Here is a 23610-nt window from a genome sequence, read left to right as displayed (position 1 = left end):
TCAAATTTAACTGTTCTTCATGCAGTTAAATCTACTTTAACTACGATTTTGTATTTAAAATGCCACTTAAAAATTAATTCTGGATGAGTTTATGATCAGCTCCTAATGTCAGTCAGATTTTTAGAGCTGATTTAGTCATTTCAGATTCCCTGCTGCTGGAACCCACACTGCATGCTTTGGGTGCCTCTACCAGGGGTAATTGTCATCCTCTAGAGTGTTGCCACAAGCGGTGCAGGAATCTGCGTTACCACTGGTGGTACTTTGCCCCTCACACTTTTCTCCTCACAGCACTTTTGGGCTGCTGCTCCTCTTTCTGAAGTCAGCAGGCCTTGGCGGTAGGATGGAGAAAGGCAGGCATGCTGCTGGCTCTCAGCCCCTGCGTGCTTTCCGTTCCTCGCAGCACCCTTGGGTTGCCTCTGTTGTCCAAGCAGGCTGGTTAGTGCAGGTGGCCTGAGTGAAAGGAGGAACAGGTACCTTTCTTGTGCTGTCTTGCAGCATTATTACATGTCTGACAGCGCTTTGGAACTGTTTTGCTTCGATATAATCTGACTTTTTTTTTTTAACAGACATCGAATTAATTGCTAAAGCAAGATAAATAAATTAATCCCTTTTTTTTTATATCAGCTGTTCTGAAGATCTTGCTTCCTTGATCTCAGAAGCTAGATTTTTTTCAAGACCTGACATAATGTGAACAAAATTATCTCAAATAGTCTCCTCCCTTTTGTGTTCTAAGTTATATAACTCAAACAGCACTTTCTGTCTTGATGTCTTTCTTTTTTGGGTACCATATTATTTTGCAGCTATCTCACAAGTTCAAGGCAAATCTACTGTGCTCACCACAAAAACACTAGCAGAAATAACAGTATTATCATTTTATAATCAGATAATTCACTCCCTTTTACTATTTTTGTGATATATTTTGCTTTTCCTACATATGGGTGTAGGAGTCATGAAGTGTCCTCACAGAACTACTACTGGGAGCCTCAGTGAGTTTTCTCCACCGTTCTGAGGTAGCAGTACTGGAAGATCAATGAACTTTATTCTGTGTACTGTCTTTGATCATATTATCTAATGAGTTGATGAGGGGAATAAAGATCAACTGCAGTGACTTAGCTGGCAATTTTATTTTTTGCTGAACAAGGTTCTTAAAGAATTTATAGTGTACACCCAATAAAATGAATTCAAGGTAAAGGCATTTCAACCATGTTGACTTAGAAAACTGGAAACAGCTGAGTGTGATAGCCAGATTCCAATCATGAACTGTAGTCAATTTTTTAAATTCTGTTTTATTTCCTCATTTTGGATATTGCCTTTTTCTGCACCTGTTGCTGGGGAGAATTCAACCCAACATGACATCTTGCAAGCTATGTTTTTCAACCATATGTATTGAAATTTGCTGAAATCCTAGTCTTCATATGTTTTAGCTTTAAATAAATAAATATTTACAAGAATACACTGTTTCCACGTATATACTTTATACAGCAGAAAAAGTCTGTGTAATTTTCTGGGTTTGGTGACACTGTTGTTGACCAAACTGGAAACATAGCAGTTTCATTTTGGATTTGAAAATGAATTTTTAAGCATAGTTAAGATCACTCTTGTGGTCAGCATTCTTCTGCCTTTATGCTAGTGTTAGTTATTTACAGAGTAACCAATAAAGTGTTAGACCTCTTTCACAAATACTATTACGGGAATGCATGGTTAAAAGCTAGGCTTGATGGAGTGAGAAATACAGCTACTGGCAGAGACACAAGATCCTGTTCAGACTGGTGGGGACCTGGGGCGATTTCCAGCCCCAGCCCCTGCCCAGAGCAGGCTCAGCCATGGGTCAGACCTGGCTGCTCAGGGCTTCACCCAGTCAGAACATGAAACTCCCAAGGATGGACACCCAGCTCCACCGCTGGGCAGTCCTCATTGGAAAAGGTTTCTCCTTATCTCCAAACTGAGCCTCTCGTTTCAGCTTGTGCTGCTACCTCTTACCCTCCTGCCACACATCACATTGAAGAGCCTGGCTGAGTCTCCTCCATCCCCTTCTGTCAGTGCTGGGGATGCTGTTAAGAATGGTTTCATTCCCTTGCTCTCTGGTCTTTGGACCACAACATATGTGTTAATTTCCCTCACCCTTGTCTACGACAGTTTTGCTTGAATTCAGAAGCAAACACTGAATTCATGAAAATTAAATCATCATAAATCTACATGGACTGTGTTTGGTCTTAGGTAAGCCAGGCTGTACAGACAAATCAGGGGCTGTTGACTTCCGTTACTCAGGAGTGCAGTTACTTATGGACTGTCTTCCTACCAGACGTGCTGTGATGAGCTACTTCAAGCCAGTGTAAGGCATAGGGGAAGGAGCATTCATCCCAGGTCTCTTCAAAGAGGTGTGCCAGATGTGGGAGATGTGTATTTGAGCATTACTGCTGCTCTTGCCTTCATAGTGACCAATGGAGAAGGGTGAGTGAGGTGAAGAAGGAGTGGAGGGAGTGTGCCCTCCAGCATTTCACCACCCTGATTAAAACTAGTAGTGTAACTGTCTTCTCAGGTAGCTCATAAAAATGTAGTAATTAAAAATATATTCGGTGTTGGGATCTATTAGCACAGCTCTTCTAGGTGAGATGTAGTTCTACTCTTAAGCTTAATTGCTACCTAAGCTGCTTACAGTCTCACTAGGCTTTTTGCTTTGTGCCTTGAATCAGTTTGGAAACTGGTTTACTTCAGAGAGCTCAAGTTCGGTGTCTTCATGTGGTAGTTGTTAGCTATATTTGCTGAGAAATAACTCTAGAATAAAGGTCCAGTCAGGCAAACAAAGAAAGTGCTATCTGGCACATTGAACAGTATTTGTGGTATGTGTTTACTGCAGAAATCGCACTCTTAATGCATTTTTGTGTGTGACACTGGGCTAGCGAGCAAGTTAAATGACAGCCAGCTTCTGCCTTCAACTGCATTTAGAGTTAAACAAGTAAATTTATTACCATTTTCAAAAAATCATTGATGTTTGAATTCTGCAAGAATACACCCCTCCCTCTCAAACTGCACCCAAACTGTCTTTCATCAAACTTTTTGACTTTGAGGAAGATCTCTACAGTGTTAAAACTCTCACTTAATATGAACAAACAAGTGCATCTGTCTGGAATAAACTGTGTGGGAAGAGTATTGGGGAGTGGAGCTGCTCGCTATGCTTTAGAAACTTTGCCCTGGCCATTGCTGAGTTCAAGTATAATAAACACATGACTTTTCAGTCTCCAGAAAAAAACTGCAGTTTACTGAAAACTACATATTAATCTTTATACATTAGATCTAATAGTAACATTGAGTAAAAGGCAGAGAAGAAATGAACTTTGAAGTGAGAACTGAAGATCAGTAAAAAAATAACTTTGTGGAAGGTATAATGTGCCTGTGGAAGAAATTAATTGAAAACCAGAAGCTTTCTTTGAAAAATTAATCTTTATACATGGAATGCAATAGTAGCACTTAGAACAAAAGGAAGAGGAGAGATGAGTTTTGAAATCAGAGCTAAAGTTATGATATCCTTGTTTATGGCTGCAGAAGAAATTAATTCAAAACCTAGATAATTATTTGCCACCAGATTCCAGAGCATTAACTGGTTTGACTTGATCTCTCTTGCTGGAATAACTTACAGAGAGAAAAGAGGGTTTGAGACAACCAAAGCCCAAGCTATTCTGCTTTGTTTGTAGCCTTATGTTCCAAAGTCTGCTTTTTAAGTTGCAGTGCAGAATGAACAGAACTTGGTGCAAGTACCCCAGTACAGCAGTTTCTGAGGTCAGTTTTTGGGGAAAAAGAAAAAAGATCTGCTCCGGTCACCTAGGAGCGTTGGTGTCCAGTTCCACCCAGGTCTGTTAGGTTGGGCAGGCCTATCTTAGACAGCCTACTGACCATCTTTCTGCATCCTCAGATACTAAAATATTTAGTAAACCTTCCCCTTTCGCAGGTGTTGGGTAGCATTATTCATTGACTGAATGAATGAATTCAGGAAACAGGTTGACTGAATGTGATTTTTACACTGCCTTCAGGATACTGTGGAGTATGTAGAAGCAAGCCCAAAGACTGAACTATAGCTGGGGGAGGAAGGGAGTGCAAATGCTTTCCGTCTGAGCATTTCAAAAGCATCCTGTTGTAATATCTCCAAACTAGATTGGCAGACTCATTTAAAAGTTAATCTTAAATGGAATTTCTCAAGCTAGAAATACTGTATTTGCACTTTTTTTTTAATAAACTGGTGAAGCATACTAAAATTGAATTAGAAAACCTGTTCCATTTTATCAGCTATTTAGGGAAAACGGGAGAAAATAAAGTTCTTTAATACTAAGAAATTATGCCTTGGTGCTTGCTGTGAGCCCATTTTGTGCAAATATGGCTGTGTTAGAAATACTAAATCATAGTTGTGGATGGCTATGGCTTCATCCAGTGCTGATTCTGCAAGGTTTAGCTAATAAAAGGTGCCTTCTGACATATATTTTAATGCACGTACAAGAGACCCAGAACGTACATTTCATTAGCATGAAGAGGGAGGGCTCCATAAGCCATTTGCCTACAGCTGTTTCTCTCACTATTGTTTCAGCATTGGTTGCAATCTTGTTACTATTCAGTTGTTGTATTTTCCAGAATTTTGGCAGAATTTAAACTTTCCCAGAATATTTTACCAGCTTATTATTTTATCTTTACTGTTCTTGGTTTGCACTTTATTCTGCTGCTGTTTATACTTGCATCACCAATGTTGCACTTTTTTACACAGGAGTACAAAGCATTTCAGTTAAAAACTTAGCATTATATGTAACTAGTTTTCTGACATAATTTCTTTTCAATTAGGTGAAAATGAAATCCTTGAAACTCTATACAATATTGCAAGCAAGAACAAGATATGGAGGTCTTATATAGGCATGGGTTATTACAACTGCTCAGTGCCTCAGCCCATTTCGCGGAATTTGTTGGAGAATGCAGGATGGTAATGTACCACATTTTCTTTTTAAATGCATATGTATAAATATATGTTTGAAGTTTGTCTTATGAATGAGCCTAGACAAATAAACCCCAAACCTATTTTTTTGACTAAGGCTTTCATATATATGATACTGATGTGTAAGTGTAGGAACTGTGCTGTTCATGCTGAAGCTAGAGAGGAAAAATAATACTTTTCACTTTAGAAGATGCTTTTTCTATAACATACTTCATTTGGTTTTGTGACTTCTATTCACAGCATCTCTTTATTATGAAGTAAAACAAGAATATTTGTTTGCTTTAAGGCAGCATACAGACTTCACTCCTAAACTAAAGTAATTCTTTCCTAACTTCTGTATAAATGTAAACCAGCTCCCTCCTCCACTGGTGTATGCAATTTTGGGTGCAGGCAGTGAAATACTGTGCAATACTCTGATTATGGTTTTCTTATGAGGAAGTAAGAAGCCTTGAAAATTTTAAAGGCTTTTCTCTTGGTATTTCTTTCTTGATGTTCTTTTTTTTTAAACCAGAGACCTTCAAGAGTTTGAATGTATATCCATAAAGTATGTTCTTATCTGAACAAATAATTTACTGGTGCCTGAAAAGAGGTAGATAGCAATACTTGATAATTCATTTATGAAGAGGCTGAGACTATTCTACTTTGTTCTCATCACCCATTTCAGTTTTTTGGGACAAACCAAAGAACAGCCTGACAGACTTGAATTTGAATGTTATTGGTTTGGGTTTTTTTTCACTTAAATGTAAAAAGGAAAATATTTTAATGCAATGATTTCTATCTTATGAACAGCATTAATCTAAACAGTAAAGGGGTTTTGTCTCCTGATGAACTTTTCCCAACAAAAGCATTAAGGCTTGATTATAAATACTCATTTACCATTGACATTTCTCTAAAGAACTGTAACTCAGAAATGGTGCAACAGAAAAACTAAATTTAATGGGGAATCTCACTTTCCAACAGATAGAGTGCCACTGATACCCTGCATTGTCTCATTTGGTTTAGAAGTTCTGTTATCATCTCTAGTCAGTAACATCCTTTTTTTTTTTTTGCACTGTATTAAAATAATGTCATCTTTATTACTGAGTAATTTTTATTTTAATAAAAGCAGCATTTAAATATTATATATATATATAAGAAAAACCACAACCACCAACCAAAGAGTCATATTAGTCAGTGTAAAAAGCCATTGTTACTTAGATGCTATATTTTTTGGACTTTGGGTTGCCATAAATGGGTGTATATATCTGTAGACGACCTCCCAGCCTATGTATTTTTAGACTTGTCTGCTCTATTTGCATCTCAGACTTTTGAACTGATGAAAAAATTGCACTGTTTGGACTCAAGGAATCTATGCAGTACATCTGGACAAAGTTTGATTTGGCCTTATTCCCACCCACTTTTTGCGACATATGCAATCCAAGTATTTCAGTACTGTGCCACAAAACAAATAATCAGTTGCTAGAGGCAGAAATAAGAACAGTTAAAAAGTAAGTGGACCAAAATGAACTGCTTATTTTTAAATCCTAAGAAATTATATAGTTTTAATGAAACAACTGGGAGAGTCTATCCAGAAATCTGTTCTTGGAGTGTGCAGTAAAGTCAAGCTAGATGGCTAAAAGCTAAACTCTTAGATGGCTAAAGTGAAGGCTGAAATGTTTGTTGGGAAGAGGGTGTATGTGTGTGTCCCTGTGTGCCAAAGAAACTATACAGACTTTGTGGAAGCTTTTTAAGAAATCAGACCTGTCCTTACATCTACTGAATGTGCTAACACATTTCACATTGCAGCTCCAAGGGAAATGCTGCCAGCGCAGGCTTATTGTTTCTGATCAGTTCTGCCTCTCTCACGTGACTCAGTAGTTTCTCATTGCTTGGCATTTGCTAGAGAAAGGCTTGCATTGGAATACAATGTAAGTTTGTAAAAGATTGTTTGTAGAAGTCTGTAAACATGAAAGTGAAGGATTTCACAGTATTTAGGACTCTTGGACTTGCTAGGAGGAGGTAGGAAGCAAAGGGGTAGATTTCAGGAGGAAGCTGTTCAGAGCAAAATGTATTTTCAGCTGAAAATGACACTAGTGGCCCACACTGCTTTCTTCAGAAGATTACCACAGAACTCTTCCCAAATTCCAGATTCTGTTAAGAAAATACTCAACACTGTTGGCATTTCAAAACTTTTTGAAGCATTTGGACAATGATCTATAGTATCTCTGTTCAATATAAAAGCTGAATAGCTTAGTTACTGTGAGATAAAACTGTCTGGTCAAAACTATGCACTAAAAAATGCCTGGAAAGTCAGCATTTAGGAATTTCTTGTACTGGTAGCTTTAGAAAAGCATAGGCATCCTTTTTGTTTAAGTCTGAATCCTATTTTAACTACTTCTGTATTGGTGAAAGAAGCTATTTCAAAACCCTTGGGGTAGATGTTTTTCAGATAACTTTTTATCTCATGAACACTTTGATTGAAAGTTAGAGAACAAACAGAGAAATTTCTGTTGTGGACCTGAAATGCTGCAGTTAAAATTCCAGTCTCCTACGTGAGGGATTTGGCTTAGTCACAGACCATAGAGGATGAGTATCCTTATTTTTGATACTTGATTTTCTTTTGATTTCCTTTTGGTCTTGGTTACTGTCTGCTAACACTTCTTTGTTCCTAACAGTCTGTGGCTAACAATTCCATGCTAACATGGGGTGGAAGTCTTAGAAGTATTTTCCATACACTACTTAGTTAATATTAGCAAAAATATTAGCCTGTTTTTTTCAAACAAATAAATAGCTGGCCAATGTGTAACTTACTTTATTCTTAGAATATCTCAACTCTAAAGTGCAGGCAGAAGGATTTATTTTGGGACATATTGCCAGTTATGTGACTTTCAGCACAGACCCCTCAAATGCATGAATACTTGTCATCTGTCTGCTGGTATGGACGCATAGTCCTTATTCTGCTGTACCCCATATTAACATGTTCACTATTGTTTTTCACACTCAATGTGCAGAGTTCTTTCCCTAGTAGCATACCAGATGAGTTCTGTGCCCTGTCATGAACATAAATGAATAACTGAAGATGTGAAGAATGTTTGGTTTCAGAAACCAGCTTACATATAGGCTTCTTATTAACCTATACGTCAAAACAGTGTAGTATTTATTTTGGGGGCTTAAATACCTATCAGGCCTTGAAGATCAAGGTGGCCTTTAAAGTCACACTAATGCTATACAATGGAGCATGATGCAGAGGTCTTCAAAGTAGAGCTCACTTGATTCCTTTGCCCTCAGACATTAAATATGCAACTGCTAGGGGAAATCCCATGGGACAGAGTACTAGAAGGTAAGGGGGCCCAAGATAGTTGGTTAGCATTCAAGGACTGCTTCTTCCGAGCTCAAGATCAGAGCATCCCAGCAGGTAGGAAGTCAAGGAAGGGTACCAGGAGCCCTGCATGGTTAAACAGGGAACTGCTGGGCAAACTCAAGTGGAAGAAGAGGGTGTACAGATCATGGAAGGAGGGGCTGGCCACTTGGGAGGAATATAAGTCTGTTGTCAGAGGATGTAGGGAGGCAACTAGGAAAGCTAAGGCCTCCTTGGAATTAAACCTTGCAAGAGAGGTCAAGGACAACAGAAAGGGCTTCTTCAAATACATTGCAGGTAAAGCCAACACTAGAGGCAATGTAGGCCCACTGATGAATGAGGTGGGGGCCCTGGAGACAGAGGATAAAAAGAAGGCGGAGTTACTGAATGCCTTCTTTGCCTCTGTCTATACTGCTGGAGGCTGTCCTGAGGAGTACCGGACCCCTGAGGCCCCAGAAGAAGTCAGGATAGAGGAGGAATCTGTCTTGGTAGATGAGGGCTGGGTCAGGGACCAATTAAGCAATCTGGACGTCCATAAATCCATGGGCCCTGATGGGATGCACCCGCGGGTGCTGAGGGAGCTGGCGGAAGTCATTGCTAGGCCACTCTCCATCATCTTTGCTAAGTCGTGGGAAATGGGAGAGGTGCCTGAGGACTGGAGAAAAGCGAATGTCACTCCAGTCTTCAAAAAGGGCAAGAAGGAGGACCCGGGTAACTATAGACCGGTCAGCCTCACCTCCATCCCTGGAAAGGTGATGGAGCAACTTGTCCTTGGTGCTGTCTCTAGGCACATCAAGGATAGGGGGATCATTAGGGGCACTCAGCATGGCTTCACCAAGGGGAAGTCATGCTTAACCAACTTCATAGCCTTTTATGAGGACGTAACCCGGTGGATAGATGATGGTAAAGCTGTGGATGTGGTCTATCTCGATTTCAGTAAAGCGTTTGACACGGTCTCCCACAGCATCCTCACAGCTAAACTGAGGAAGTGTGGTCTGGATGATCGGGTAGTGAGGTGGATTGTGAACTGGCTGAAGGAAAGAAGCCAGAGAGTGGTGGTCAGTGGGACAGAGTCCAGCTGGAGGCCTGTGTCTAGCGGAGTCCCTCAAGGGTCGGTACTGGGCCCAGTACTATTCAATTTATTCATTAATGAGTTGGATGAGGGAATAGAGTGCACTGTCAGCAAGTTCGCTGATGACACAAAACTGGGAGGAGTGGCTGACACAACGGAAGGCTGCGCAGCCATTCAGAGAGACCTGGACAGGCTGGAGAGTTGGGCGGGGAGAAATTTAATGAAATAGAACAAGGGCAAGTGTAGAGTCCTGCATCTGGGCAAGAACAACCCCATGTACCAGTACAAGCTGGGGACAGACCTGTTGGAGAGCAGCGTAGGGGAAAGGGACCTGGGGGTCCTAGTGGACAGCAGGATGACCATGAGCCAGCAGTGTGGCCTTGTGGCCAAGAAGGCCAATGGCATCCTGGGGTGTATTAGAAGGGGTGTGGTTAGCAGGTCAAGAGAGGTTCTCCTCCCCCTCTACTCTGCCCTGGTGAGGCCGCATCTGGAATATTGTGTCCAGTTCTGGGCCCCTCAGTTCAAGAAGGACAGGGAACTGCTAGAGAGAGTCCAGCGCAGAGCCATGAAGATGATTAAGGGAGTGGAACATCTCCCTTATGAGGAGAGGCTGAGGGAGCTGGGTCTCTTTAGCTTAGAGAAGAGGAGACTGAGGGCTGACCTCATTAATGTTTATAAATATGTAAAGGGCAAGTGTCATGAGGATGGAGCCAGGCTCTTCTCAGTGACATCCCTTGACAGAACAAGGGGCAATGGGTGCAAGCTGGAACACAGGAGGTTCCACATAAATATGAGGAAAAACTTCTTTACGGTGAGGGTGACCGAACACTGGAACAGGCTGCCCAGAGAGGTTGTGGAGTCTCCTTCTCTGGAGACATTCAAAACCCGCCTGGACGTTTTCCTGTGTGATATGGTCTAGGCAATCCTGCTCCGGCAGGGGGATTGGACTAGATGATCTTTCGAGGTCCCTTCCAATCCCTAACATTCTGTGATTCTGTGATTCTGTGAAGAATAAAGTACCTGTGCCAAGGACACCTGCAATCTTTACATCGGTAGTATAACTTATTAAACTTGTTATCTAGTCACACTTAGCACTTATGCATTGCATTCTGAAAATTACTGAATACTGTGCAAAAATCTGACATAAACATTGCGCAGCTGGTTTCTACTTGTAGACCGGATACAGAAGCTGCACAAGCAACTACAATGCATGCCAAATTGGCAGTAAATTCAGTGTTTGTGCTTCAAGTGGAAACTGGCACGTCTCCATGCCCTATCATAAGACTATGCGGCTTTCTCAAACCCATGGGTAAGACACTGTTGTAGGAACACCCTTATAACTGCTCTTCAAAGATGCATAAAGTGCCAAGTGGTGCATCTGGAACTCTATATACAGTATGGAGTATGGCATTTGAGAATTTTACAGGCTGGATGGAACTGCTTGTAGTTGGATGGCTTCTAGTTGTACAGCTTTACTTTAGTATCTTTCTACACTGTAATATTTATACAAGTGCATATTTAAATTAAATATAGCTTTTTTGGTTTGTTTTGTTTTGTTTCAGTTTTGGCCTTAACAGTGATGTCTAGTCCATAAAAGTCAGATAATTTAAAGATTTTGTGTATTCATGTATTCATGACTGAACTTCAGTCTCATTTTTCCAGTGTTGTCAGATGTATGAATTATCTTTTTTCTGTTGATTATGTATGTTGGTTTGAAATTCTACTAGTGGTCTGTCATTACTTTAAGTTTGTTTCAACTTGTTAATTGTCAGATCTCAAAAAGAATACTCTGTAAATCCAAATCAATTCTAGCTCATGCCATTGCATGAGATTAGTGTCGCAGATGTCTAAAACTGCAAGAACATAATTTATAACAAGATAAAAGTATTGTGCTGATTATGAATATATTAACTTTCCAGAGATTTGGTCAAAGTATAGAAAAAATCACTAAGGAAGATATATGGTGAACTGTTTTGCTCTAACTTACTGTATATTAAGAAATAAATTAGGCTTAGTCTTAGATCTTATTGACTGTACACCTGCAAATACTAATCAAGAAGTAGTTCATTGAATATTGCTTGGTAATGGAGTTCTCTGAATCTTTGCATGGAATCAAGAGCTAACTTTAGTATAAAGAAGCCATAATTGTTAATCTTGCAGTTAATGTATAGTCCGTTTGTTTTGTTACTAAACCTAGAACAAACCCAACTCCCAAGTAGGAAAACTTCTGCTCTTTCATAAGCCAGGTCTTTTGATGAGTGGCCTTTTGGCTGAAAGCGTGCTTCCTAGATACTTCTTGCTTTGATGCCAAGTTTTCTTTTAAAACCTTCATTGGTGTCTTAAAGTTGGTATTCATACAAATATTTCTGAGAGTAGGATGAGGCAAAGGGTGAAACGCTAAATTAAGCAAAGAGTTATAAAATCTACAAAAACTGTAGCCACTTACTACCAAACTCCTGAAGGTTGGACACTGGCTCAAGGAAGAAGCTACAAACTTCTCATGGAAGGTTTATTTTATGTTATGACCTGTCTGCCTTAATTAGCTTGGGAGTGTTTGTCTGCAGAAGTACTTTTGGTCGGAACAGATGCTGACTGGAGATCGTATTTTCCTCCAGTTTGATTGAACAAGAGGCAGTTTGTAGTTGTGTTCCTTGCCACTATGGTAATTCTTCCTTTTCGTTCTAGTGTCATTGGTACTGGACTTGAATTATGTGCAGAATAGCCACTTGAACAAATCTAAGCAGAAGAGAAAGGGGTTTTGGATGAGAAACAATTTAGTGTGCTTTTTAGAGATTTGATTTATGTAGAAGCTTACTTTAGAAATTACTTTTACTTTTAAAGAGTTTGTTATCGAATTACTTTAAAAGTCACTTAACGTAGTATAGATTCAGGCAGAAGTCAGAGTGCAGACTAAAGCCAGCTATTTTATTTGAAGAAAGTGTGGAGAAGTAGAATGATTATATTAAAAGATTTCGATGCTTAGACAGTGCCAAACAATCTTCTAAAAAAAAAAGGGTTTAAATAAATATGTTTATGTTCTAAAAGGTGTCTTTACCTGTACAACTGTTAAACTTCATGCACTGTGATTTGCGGTGATACTGGAATTCAAGATTCCTTGGTTGAATTTTTTCCATCCTTTTTGAAATTGATTGGTTTTACTTCAACTGTTTTTACTATTCAAAAGCATAACATCAAAATCACAAAGCTTCATTAATTCTGTTTTGTAGTAGAGTGTACTATCCCAAGTATATGGGGTAGGATTGAGGTTATTCAAGGGAATCATCAAATTAGCAGCTAATTAGTATTAGTTTAAGAACACATTTATTTCTTTATTTTACACAATATAAAAACTTCATTTTAAAAATCATTTGAGCATAAACTATGAGTGGAAATTCTTGTGGCTTTTTTAATAGGTTTCTGGGTAGCTGACTTGAATGGCCTGCTTTGAAGCACGCATTGCAAAGTCTATCTCTAATTATATAAGACAAAATCTTAGGAAAAAGGATTTTTATCAAATAGGGAGTTGTGAACATTACTCACATCTTAAGAAAGTTGCTTTGTCTTTGAAAACAAAATAGAGAATTTTGCACCACATGAACAGCTACAACTTTAATGTCCTTAAGCAAAATTTGCAGCCAAGTCTGATGTGAAGTATTCCTCCTCTTCTACTGAATTTTCTTTTTTTCCCCTGCCTTTCTCATTTTGCATCAGTGCCTAATTGGTAATGGTTTAATGAAACAATGTTTTTGTTGAAATGAACAGTAAAGCCAGTATACTCAACTTTAATTAAAATCTCACTTCTGTTAACTGATTATTCTGACAAGTACTAACCAGTGATTCTTGATTTTATTTTTCTTCTCTTGCACTGAGTAATATTTCTGTAATGCATTTCAGTTAATCTCAGTGCTTTAATTCTTATCAGTCTGCTTCTAGTTCCTCCTGCAAATTATAATGCAAAAAAAAAAGACCTTTATCTGAAATAAAATGAGAAAGTTAGATTGCTAACTTCAGGTACAGCGGAGTTTCTTTTATTAAGCAAGAAAACTCATTGTTCATGCAAAGGAGTTGGGAATAATTCTTTTTATTGGTGAGAACTGAATGGGCAAGGGGACCATTCAGAAAACAAATCTTTGTACTCCCAGATTGAAAGTTGATCTGACAAACTGAAACCTGGGTTGAGGAGGCGTGGAGAAAAAAAATTATTACTATTGAGATGAGCAATGCTGCATGCAGCCGAGGACATGGTTTCACTTGTGAACTATGCAGTCAAGTATATGATGATAAGTAGTTCAGTGTTAGACTTGGCTAAGAAGCAGGAATAACCTTCAATATTTGAGAAAATCATCAATATTTATCTAATTGAATATATGGCTATTGCTTTCTGTCACTGTACTGAATAGTACATGTAAGAAATTTGAGCAGATGTATTATTTAAATAGACAGTAAATACAGTAGCATCATATATTACACTTTGAGTTCACTTATTATATCCTTCTTTCTAGCTCTTCCATTCTCTTCTTCAGGACTTTGTTCCTACGTTCTCTCTGGCATTACTGTTTTATTGCTCCTCTCATCTTGCACTATACCACAGGTTCTGCAGCTTGTTCTTTAAAAATCCTTTTTGCTCACCTTCTATTGACTTTACATGACTTGTGCTTCCAAATGCTTCAGCCTCTCTTTAAAGATTATACCTTCACCCATAAGCATTTTTCAGAAGTCTAGGGCTTACTACCACCCTTTCAGGAAACAAACTGTTGTTTTCTTCCGTTGCTAGAAAACAAAGGCCACAAGTGTTCCCACTTATCATTTGTTTCTGGCCACTACTGTGAATACAAACTGGCATAAAATCTGTCTTGCACAACCATGGAATCCAGTACCCAAATTTCCAGCAGCGAGAGGAGAGTCTGATCTCTGTTCTTGCCTTTCATCCCTGGACCCATGCTGCTTTGTTTTTCTGCACTGGTATAATGGAGTGTTTCCCTTAGATTGTTGCCTTTTCTAAGGAATTGCTTATGTCCCCTCTACTGTTTGCTCTCCAAATGACAACAGATAAAACTCACATCAGTCTCAGTTCCCTTCACTAACATATATGGAAACTGTCATTTCACAAGAAGTTGCGTATTTCTGAGCTTGATCCTGCGAAATGCCAAGTGCCTTTCCTCCCATAAGAGTGGAGAAGACTTGGCAAGTATATGACTTCAGAAGCAGTATTGAAAGATAATGGCAATACCTAGATATGATTGAACTAAGCATTCTTATTTGGATATTGTGACTTGACTCAATTCTCCCATACTCAGTGCCTACTTCCCCTCTCCCTTCCCCAAGATGCACTCACACCTCTGTTTTAAAGGTAATTTCTCTTTTCAAAATGGAGAAATAGAATTCTTCTCCTGTAAAAAGCCAAGTCAATACCAGAAGCTAAAATATTCTCAGGCTTCCAGGACAGTAATAAATTACAGCCATCTAAAAATAACTGTTTTCTATCAAACTTTCATGTTAGTGAATTATTCTTTACAATTTATTTTTCCTTTGACATAATTCAGTTACGTATTGGCATAATTCTGTTACACATTTATTTTCCTAGACCCAAACTCAGAATTCTTTTCTTACAGGGTTACTCAGTATACTCCTTACCAACCTGAGGTCTCCCAGGGCAGGCTGGAGAGCCTACTAAATTACCAGACCATGGTGTGTGATATCACAGGAATGGATGTGGCTAACGCATCTTTGCTGGATGAGGGGACAGCTGCTGCAGAAGCCATGCAATTATGTCACAGGTACTATGTATAAATGTATCATTAAATCACAGCAGGAAGGAATTTTGGAGTTTGAAACGTGTCTCTCCTGTGTAGGTATGGCTAGGTGAGTAGGTTAGAGTTGAGCATGGCCTTTTCACTGTGAGCAAATCACTAAACATCTATAGCCCATGTTATTAAGCCCCCAGAGAAGTTCCAAGTGTTGATGTGAATGTTTAACTCAGACATCTAAGGCCTTAAGAAACCTAAGGATCTAGAGACCAGGGGAAAGTCTAGAGCAAGGATAACTGACTCTTGGTGGAGGAGGGTCAGGTTAGAGAATACTTAAGTGAACTGGACATACACAAGTCCCTGGGCCCTGATGTGATGCAGCCATGAGTGCTGAGGAAGCTGCCTGATGTCATTACGAGGCCACTCTTGATTGTCTTTGAACAATCATGGTGACTGGGAGAGGTGCTTCAGCACTGGAGGAAAGCAAATGTCACTCCTGTCTTCAGGAAGGGCAGGAATGAGGATGCAGGGAACTACTGTCCAGTCAGCCTTACCTCAATCTCTTGAAGATGATGGAACAACTGCTAGTGCTGGAAACCATTTCCAGGCATGTGAAGGACAAGAATGTGATCAGGAGTCACCAGTATGAATTCATTCAGGGAAGTCATGCTTGACCAACCTGACAACTTTCTACAATTAAATCGTTGGCTTGGTAGATGAGAGGAGAGCAGTGGGTGTTGTCTACCTTGACGGTCTCCCTTAAATCCTCACAGAGAAGCTGAAGAAGTATGGGCTGGATGAGGCGAGAGTGAGGTGGACTGAAAACTGGCCAAATGGCTGGGCCCAGAGGGTGGTGATCAGTGACATGAAGTCTAATTGGAGGCCAGTTATTAGTGGCGTCCCCCAGGGGCAATACTGAGCCCAATTAATTATCTGGATGATGGGACAGAGTATATCCTCAGCAAGCTTGCTGATGATGCAAAACTGGGAGTAGCAGCTGATACACCAGAGGGTTGTGCTGCCATTCAGAGGGACTTTGAGAGACTGGAGAAATGGGCTGACAGGAACTTCAGGAAGCTCAACAAGGGGAAGTGCAACGTGCTGCGCTTGAGGAGAAACAACTCCAGGCATATGGGGTAGATGCTGGGGGCTGGCAGGCTGGAAAGCAGCTTTGCAGAAAAGGCTTTTGAGGGTCCTGGGGAACATCAAGTTGAACGTGAGCCAGCCATGTGCTCTGGTGGCAAAGAAGGTGAATGATGTCCTGGGCTGCATTAGGAGGAGTCTTGCCAACAGATCAATGGAGGTGATACTTGCCCTGTCCTCAGCACTGGTGAGGCCACACTTGGAGTACTATGTCCAGTTCTGGGCTCCCCAGTACAAGACAGACATGAACCTACTGGAGAAAGTCTAGTTGCCTTACTCGTGGTACCAGCCCAGCTGTTGGCACTCAGACCCACGCCTGCTCCAGCTGCTACCACCACAGACACATGGGTCCCTATGGCTGAGATGCTGCTCCAGTAGCTCTAACTGAAGTCTGCTCACTCTGGTCACTCCAGTTGCTGCACCATGCACATGTTGATCCTCTGTGGTCTGACTCCAGTTGCTGGCACCCAGATAGCCATATACACCTGTCCCCACTCCTGGAATACAGAGTCCCCTCACCCATGAAAAGAGTCAGAAAGGAATTTAACAAGAAGAGAGGACAGACTGCACTAGTTGGGTGCAAGTGCATCAACCAGCCGCTATTTGTATATGGCTGGCCCTGTTTACCCGCTTACCCCTCTATTTTCTTACACTTGTTCCTCACAAAATCACTTAGCTGTATCCCTTTTCCCCTAAACATCTCATAATAAGCCCTTGCAATCCCCAAATGCTCTTCCTCTGCATCCCATAATGTCTCCCTCCCAGAGGGGCACAGACAGTGTGTCTGTCTGGGTTAATTAATTAATTTGAGTTCTCACCTGCCTTGGGGCCTCTGTGCTCCTCTGTGCCTCTGGGGATGGGTCTCCGATGGGCTGATATCTCCTGTGATGGGCCTGGTAGCAGCAGGGACAGGGTGTTATTTGGGCTCCCCCACCTGCCATTGCCTCTCTGTGGGGTGCAGAAAAGCTTTTATTGCATAATCCAGCAGTCTGTGGTATGAATCTCTTGTGTCCATGAACACTGAAGATGTGAATTGTTTTTTTCCGCTAGTGGTTAAAAGGAGCTTTAAAAACAGGTGAAGTACGTCAGTCCTGAGTTGCTAAAAGTGAAACTGTCACTGGTATATCCAAATTTACTTTCAGGGATCTGTATTGTAAGGGCACTTGAAAGGAATCTGCAAATCAAATGAAATCTGGGAGATGATTGAAGGTCACTGTAAGACTATATATCAGGAAGGAGATTACGTAGCAGAGACTGTGTTGTAACTATTCAGTTGTTCAAAGCATCAGTCTGACATCAAATCACATTTAGCACAGAAAACTAGGCATTTGTCTTAGTCTCCATTTTACTGCTTTGATGGCTCATGTTTGCTTATCCAGGGCAACACTGCAAACCTGTATTAAAGACCACGGTTGTATTCCTTTTAAAGAGTATGTGTGTGTGGAGGCATTCCTGCAGCTTCTTAAGTTAGCTCCTTATTCTGTTTTGTAGTCTGTTTTAATTTTTGTCATGTATGAATCTCATTTGAGTGTCTGAAATGAACTTTCTTGTTTTAAATGGACCAGAACCTTCATTCAATCTTACACTTAATTTGGTTATGATAACCAACATTTACAACTGCATTTTAACTTAGGAAAACTCCCATTTAGAAAACTGATTAATTTTATTTCCATGGAAAACAATATATTCTTGATATGTAACACTTTTTTTCTTTTCTTTTTAACAGGCACAACAAAAGAAGGAAGTTCTATGTAGATGCCCGATGCCACCCTCAAACTATAGCAGTGGTCCAAACAAGAGCAAAGTAATGTTTTTCTCCATTTTCCACCACATCTTTTCACTTACATTGAGTCATTTTTCATCTGTGCCTCTTCACCATTTACCTAACATTTTTGGAATACAGGATTGTGCTGTCTTTGCAAAATAGAAGCAGAAATCTGTTAACATTTGGTGTTACTTCTACTTTTCCATTCAAATACAACTGCAAAGTAATTAAAAATGTTTTAAAAGAGGCTAAACATCTGATACAAAGAAAATATTTAATTTTCCCCTTTAGGTGTTTGCACAAATATACACATTTGGTTATTGAATTCAGCCTGGTCATTTTTTTTAACTAGGAAATTAATTACCATAGATAGCAAAACTTCTCTTTTAATGAAAGCTAAATCCATTTTAAATTTACAGTTTAAAGTAGCTGTCTTCTAAAAATATTACTTGGTTCTCAAACTTAAACATGCTAAAGCAGCAAAATGTTGATATCAAGTAGCTTATGCATCCTCTGCTCTGCTTTGCTCCGTATTTCTGATGACAATATCAAATGCAATTATTCTTCAGTGCTATATACCATGACATGAAACTTTCTCCATGTTTAGCGCAGTGATACTTAGTATCACTAAGTGATACTTAGTGATACTAAGTATCACTCCAAGGCAGGAAGTGGTTTGAATGTGTTGTCTTCTGCATATCTTCGTTTTCCAGTTATACAGGTGTTATTACCGAGCTCAAATTACCCCATGAGATGGATTTCGGTGGAAAGGATGTCAGTGGAGTATTATTTCAGTATCCGGACACTGAAGGGAAGGTGGAAGACTTTTCTGAACTTGTTGAAAGAGCTCATCAGAACGGGGTAAGGTGAATTTTATTGATCTCACAGATTCCAATGTGATGCATCAAACAGCCATAGTCATAGAAACTGTTACATGAGATATAGTGTAAAGTATTGCTCTTTGGCTCCATGTAATTGATAACCATTGATTACAGCCATTACACCCATTGCATCTCAGCTCTGGGCAAGTGACAGGGAACTGTTTGAAGCTGTATCATCTTCTTCAAACTTAGCTCCCATGCAAACACCGTTCCTTCAGAAAAGAGGCTGACCGCTCTGTGCACTTCTGTTCTCAGACTCTCGCCTGCTGCGCTACTGACCTTCTGGCTCTCTGTATTCTGAAGCCGCCTGGAGAGTTTGGGGTAGATGTTGTCCTGGGTAACTCCCAGAGGTTTGGTGTGCCGCTCTGCTACGGGGGACCCCATGCGGCATTCTTTGCTGTCAAGGAGAATCTAGTGAGAATGATGCCAGGCAGAATGGTGGGCGTTACAAGGTAAGGGCTCCCTTCACCATTAGGGTCTTCAGGGAAAATCGAAATAAAACACATTATGACCATCTTGTGCAGCCTTTATGAATAACATCTAGGCATAGTGTTGTACCAAACACCTTTTTTCTTGAAAACTGGGAGAATACAAGTTGCCTTCAATTTTTAGGAAGAAAGCGTAAAGAATTATGTTTGTGTGGAATGCATCTGTGAACTGACTATAGTGCTTGCTGCAATGTGCGATGAAGAGATAATCGAAACAGCATAGAGGATTAATTGTGATGGTGTGACGCTTTGCAAGCTAACTTACTCCTCTTATTCTGTACTGTTATACATTTTTCCCTGACATCCAGTCATTAAAAACATAAATGGGAGGAAGTAGAAAATTCAGTGAACCTCCCAAATAATCAAGAAGAAACTTAATCAAGTTCAAATTTTAGTCGAGTTTAAACAAAGCAGAGAAATAGTGTGCAAAAACTTACCTCTGATTCTTGTTATTGGTGACATATTTTGAATTTTGACAAGATGTCTAACTGGGAATAGTGGAAATGCAAAATAATTGTCACTGGAAAAACTGCATATCTTTGTCATAGAAGCTATTCAGAAGTACTTCAGTAACCAAAGTAACTAATGACATTAACAGTTATCAATAAGCTTAGAAATATTTCATTTGTATAGTAATTCTGTGATTCTGTGATTCTGTGTAATATTCATTCAAATATTTTTAATGATCTTGCTTATTCTAAGGGTATCCTTAGGCTTTACCCATAGTTCTGAAATCTGATCTCCAATTCAGATTTTGATCAGAAGTCTGGTACAATCTTTTACAAAAGAACAGTAATTCTACTTGTCAAGGTCATGCTACTGCTACTCTGTGACTACACCTAGTTTAATATTTTTAATCTACTTTCATCTTTCTGCATCTCAAGAAAGCTGGAAAAGAAAATGTTAAAATGAAAAAAGCTATGGTACTTTCTCAATGCAGCTTTCTGCCATGATTTTTTTTAAGTTTTTGATCACAGAATCACAGAATGATTGAGGTTGGAAGGGATCTCTGGAGGTCATCTGGTCCAACTCCCCTGCTCAAGCAGAGGGATCTGGAACCAGTAGCCCAGGACCGTGTCCAGATGTCTTTTGATGTTCTCCAAGGAAGGAGACTCCACAGTTCCTCTGGGCAGCCGTGCCAGGGCTCAGTCACACACACAGTGAAAAAGTGTTTCCTCGAGTTCAGGAGGAATCTCCTGTGTTTCAGTCTGCACCCATTGCCTCTGGTCCTGTCACTGGGCACTGCTGATAAAAGCCTGGCTGCATGCTCTTTGCACCCTCCCTTCAGGTATTTATAGACATTGATAAGGTCCTCCCTGAGCCTTCTCTTCTCCAGGCTGAATCATCCCAGCTGTCTCAGCCTTTCCTCATAGGAGAGATGGCCCACTCCCTTCAACATATTTGTGGCCCTTCACTGGACTCTCTCCAGTACCTCCGTATCTCTCTTGTACTGGTGAGTCTAGAACTGGACACAGTACTCCAGGTGTGGCCTTACCAGTGCTGAGGAGAGGGCAGGGATCACCTCCCTTGACTTGCTGGCAAAGCTTTGCCTAATGCAGCCCAGGATGCCATTCACCTTCTTTGCTACGTTGGCACATTGCTGGCTCGCGTTCAACTTGATGTCCCCCAGGGCCCCTGGGCTCTTTTCTGCCAAGCTGCTTTCCAGCTGGGTGTCCCCCAGCATGTACTGGTGCATGGGGTTCTTTGCCAGGTGCAGCACTTTGCACTTTCATGAGGTTCCTGTCAGCCCATTTCTCCAGCATGTCAAGGTCCCTCTGAATGGACTGATGATAAACTAAGCTGTATAGTCAAAAATCCCCAAACAACTGCTAGAGTAAAAATGATTTAAATATCATATAACTGGTGCACAAGTACTTGAGGCAAGTAGTCTAGCTATTCAAACCCCCACATATATACATATATATTTATATTTGTATATGTGTGTACATAGTTTGTCTATTTCTTTTTGTAGCTGTTCTGTTACGTTTTCATAGTTTTAAAGGATATTAGATTGGCTCTTACATCTCCACTTTTAACATGATAGGAACCCTACAAAAGGTCCTCTTACAGGATGGATTGGCCAGAGCCCTTTCAGTTATCTCATACAACCTTGTTGGATGGGATATTTTTATATACAAACTCAACATGCTCTTACTTGACTTCATTAGAAATGATGTTGCTTTCTTAGTGTTTGTTCAAATTAAGTTGTAGATTATTGTTCAGTTAAAACAGCTGCAATAATCTGTGGCACTTTAAGGTAAATACCAAGTTTTGGTGTAGTATGCTTAGAAAACTTAGTGAGTGCTCTACCTGACCAGACACATTTGCCAGCCATGATGGAAATAGAAATCTAGAGACTTAAGTCTCACTCTCTGTTTGGTATCACAGCTGTCCTGACTGATGCTTTATTCTCTTCAGCACCTTTCTGTCTCTGAGGATAGACAACTAGGTTAGCATGCATAGAGTCCAATGTCTTAAAGTACTGTAATTTTAAAGTAACAGAAGCAACATTTTGGCTTGTGACTTAGAGATGCAAACGGAAAGGAAGTGTACCGACTTGCTTTGCAAACACGAGAGCAGCACATCAGGAGGGATAAGGCTACCAGCAACATCTGCACAGCACAGGTAACTAGTCATGCTTTATTTTCAGTGGTAGAAAGGAACAAGTTAAACCGTAAGATTATAGTCCTAACATCACAGTAATTTGAGTTAGCTTTACTTTTGAGAGGTTTTACTAGCAAAATGAAGAACATGGAAATATTCTGGTATTTGTGCATTTGTTTTGAGTCCTTTGAAAAATGGAACTCTGCTTGAAAAGAGGGTATTAATATCTGTTTCCTTTAGTAAAGACTTTAGCCCTGATTTCGTGTACTGTCATGAGTCCATCTGTCTCATAGAGTGAATGCCACTGAGTAGTGCTGTGTTATGAATGAGACAGATTTCTTAATCAAACAGAAGGGAATTCTAATGATCTGAAATTGCCCACTCAAGGCAAAAAAAAAAATCCATTTTTAAGTTCTACAATTACTTCTTCAAATTGTCACAACTTATATTTTTGCCTATGTGATTTGATATAAAAATATTACATTGCTAAAGAGCTATCTTTACAGGAAAATTCCATGATTAAGTAAGTAATTACCCAAAATAGTTATCTTCAGCATGCCTCCAGAGACCTTCAGCCAGACAAGTTCATGATTTTTTCTGCTCCTGTCAATGCTTTGATCATGCTCTTAATGTGCCAGATTTGAGGAGGGATTATTAATATTAAAATGATCTTAATTACTTGGTATTCATGACATACGCTATGAATGTTTTGTACCAGTCCTAATCAATGAGTTTCCTATGAGACTAGCTTTACTTCAGAGTCTTCAAATGTCTTTGTTGCAATAGATGAATTTAAGTTCATGTTAATTGCTGACAGTTACATTTCAAAGAGCACTGAGTTCATAATCAGTGCTTACAGTTTCATAAAAGTATTTTGCCTTTCCCACCTTTTATTTTTGTAGGCAGCACGTAATCAAGTATAACATCAGCTGAGGCTATATGGTTGTCCCTGGTTGCTGAAGAAACTTTCCACTAAACTAACATGAAGTGATCTTTGATGATGATGATGATGATTATAATAATAATAATAAACTGGTTTTGGATCCTAGGCTCTTCTGGCTAACATGGCAGCCATGTTTGGTGTATACCATGGGTCTGATGGATTAAGGCATATTGCAAGACGGGTACACAATGCTACTCTAATCTTGGCTGAAGGTGAGTATTTAATGTTTACAGAAAGTGTTCTTAAATCCTTACACCTTCTCAAATAATACATCTTCTTAAATAAATTTATGGGGTTTTTGCTAGCTGATGTGTGTTCTCTCAACTCTAGAGAGAACATTTTAATACAAAATTCATAGCTAATGTTTTTGTGTACTTCTGTTAATGACATCCAAGAATTAGATATCTATGTGATACGAGCTTTCAAGCATTAGTTCTGTTTCCTTGGGAAACTAACTAAATGTCTAGATGGTAAGATTCAAATGCTGTTTTGCAGCTGCAAGCTCTGTACTTCACTTACTGGACTATTCTAGTTTACACACAGAAATCTGCACAGACTATTAATAACATAGTAGAAATAAGTAATAAATGAGATTAAAGCAGTAGGAACATTTCAGTTAAGCTGGGTGGAGTATCATACCTGCTATGAACATTGAAAT

The 23610-nt window shown here is 39.7% G+C and overlaps 1 protein-coding gene across 1 annotated transcript in view; it reads left to right on the top strand.

The window, feature by feature from the left end:
• The window catches only part of GLDC (glycine decarboxylase), a 51360-nt gene that overhangs the window by 4525 nt on the left and 23225 nt on the right, over window positions 1–23610 (top strand). Inside the window, exons 3-9 of the mRNA XM_068423572.1 lie at window positions 4825–4960; window positions 14994–15158; window positions 17998–18075; window positions 18750–18897; window positions 19173–19369; window positions 21934–22030; window positions 23059–23164. Coding sequence (XP_068279673.1) covers window positions 4825–4960; window positions 14994–15158; window positions 17998–18075; window positions 18750–18897; window positions 19173–19369; window positions 21934–22030; window positions 23059–23164 — 927 coding nt within the window. The remainder of the gene's footprint in view (window positions 1–4824; window positions 4961–14993; window positions 15159–17997; window positions 18076–18749; window positions 18898–19172; window positions 19370–21933; window positions 22031–23058; window positions 23165–23610) is intronic.

This window comes from Nyctibius grandis, chromosome Z (assembly GCF_013368605.1).
Source record: "Nyctibius grandis isolate bNycGra1 chromosome Z, bNycGra1.pri, whole genome shotgun sequence".
NCBI classification, from domain to species: domain Eukaryota; kingdom Metazoa; phylum Chordata; class Aves; order Nyctibiiformes; family Nyctibiidae; genus Nyctibius; species Nyctibius grandis.
The sequence above is the reverse complement of the archived record's forward strand: the minus strand, read 5'-3'. Positions and strand labels throughout refer to the sequence as shown.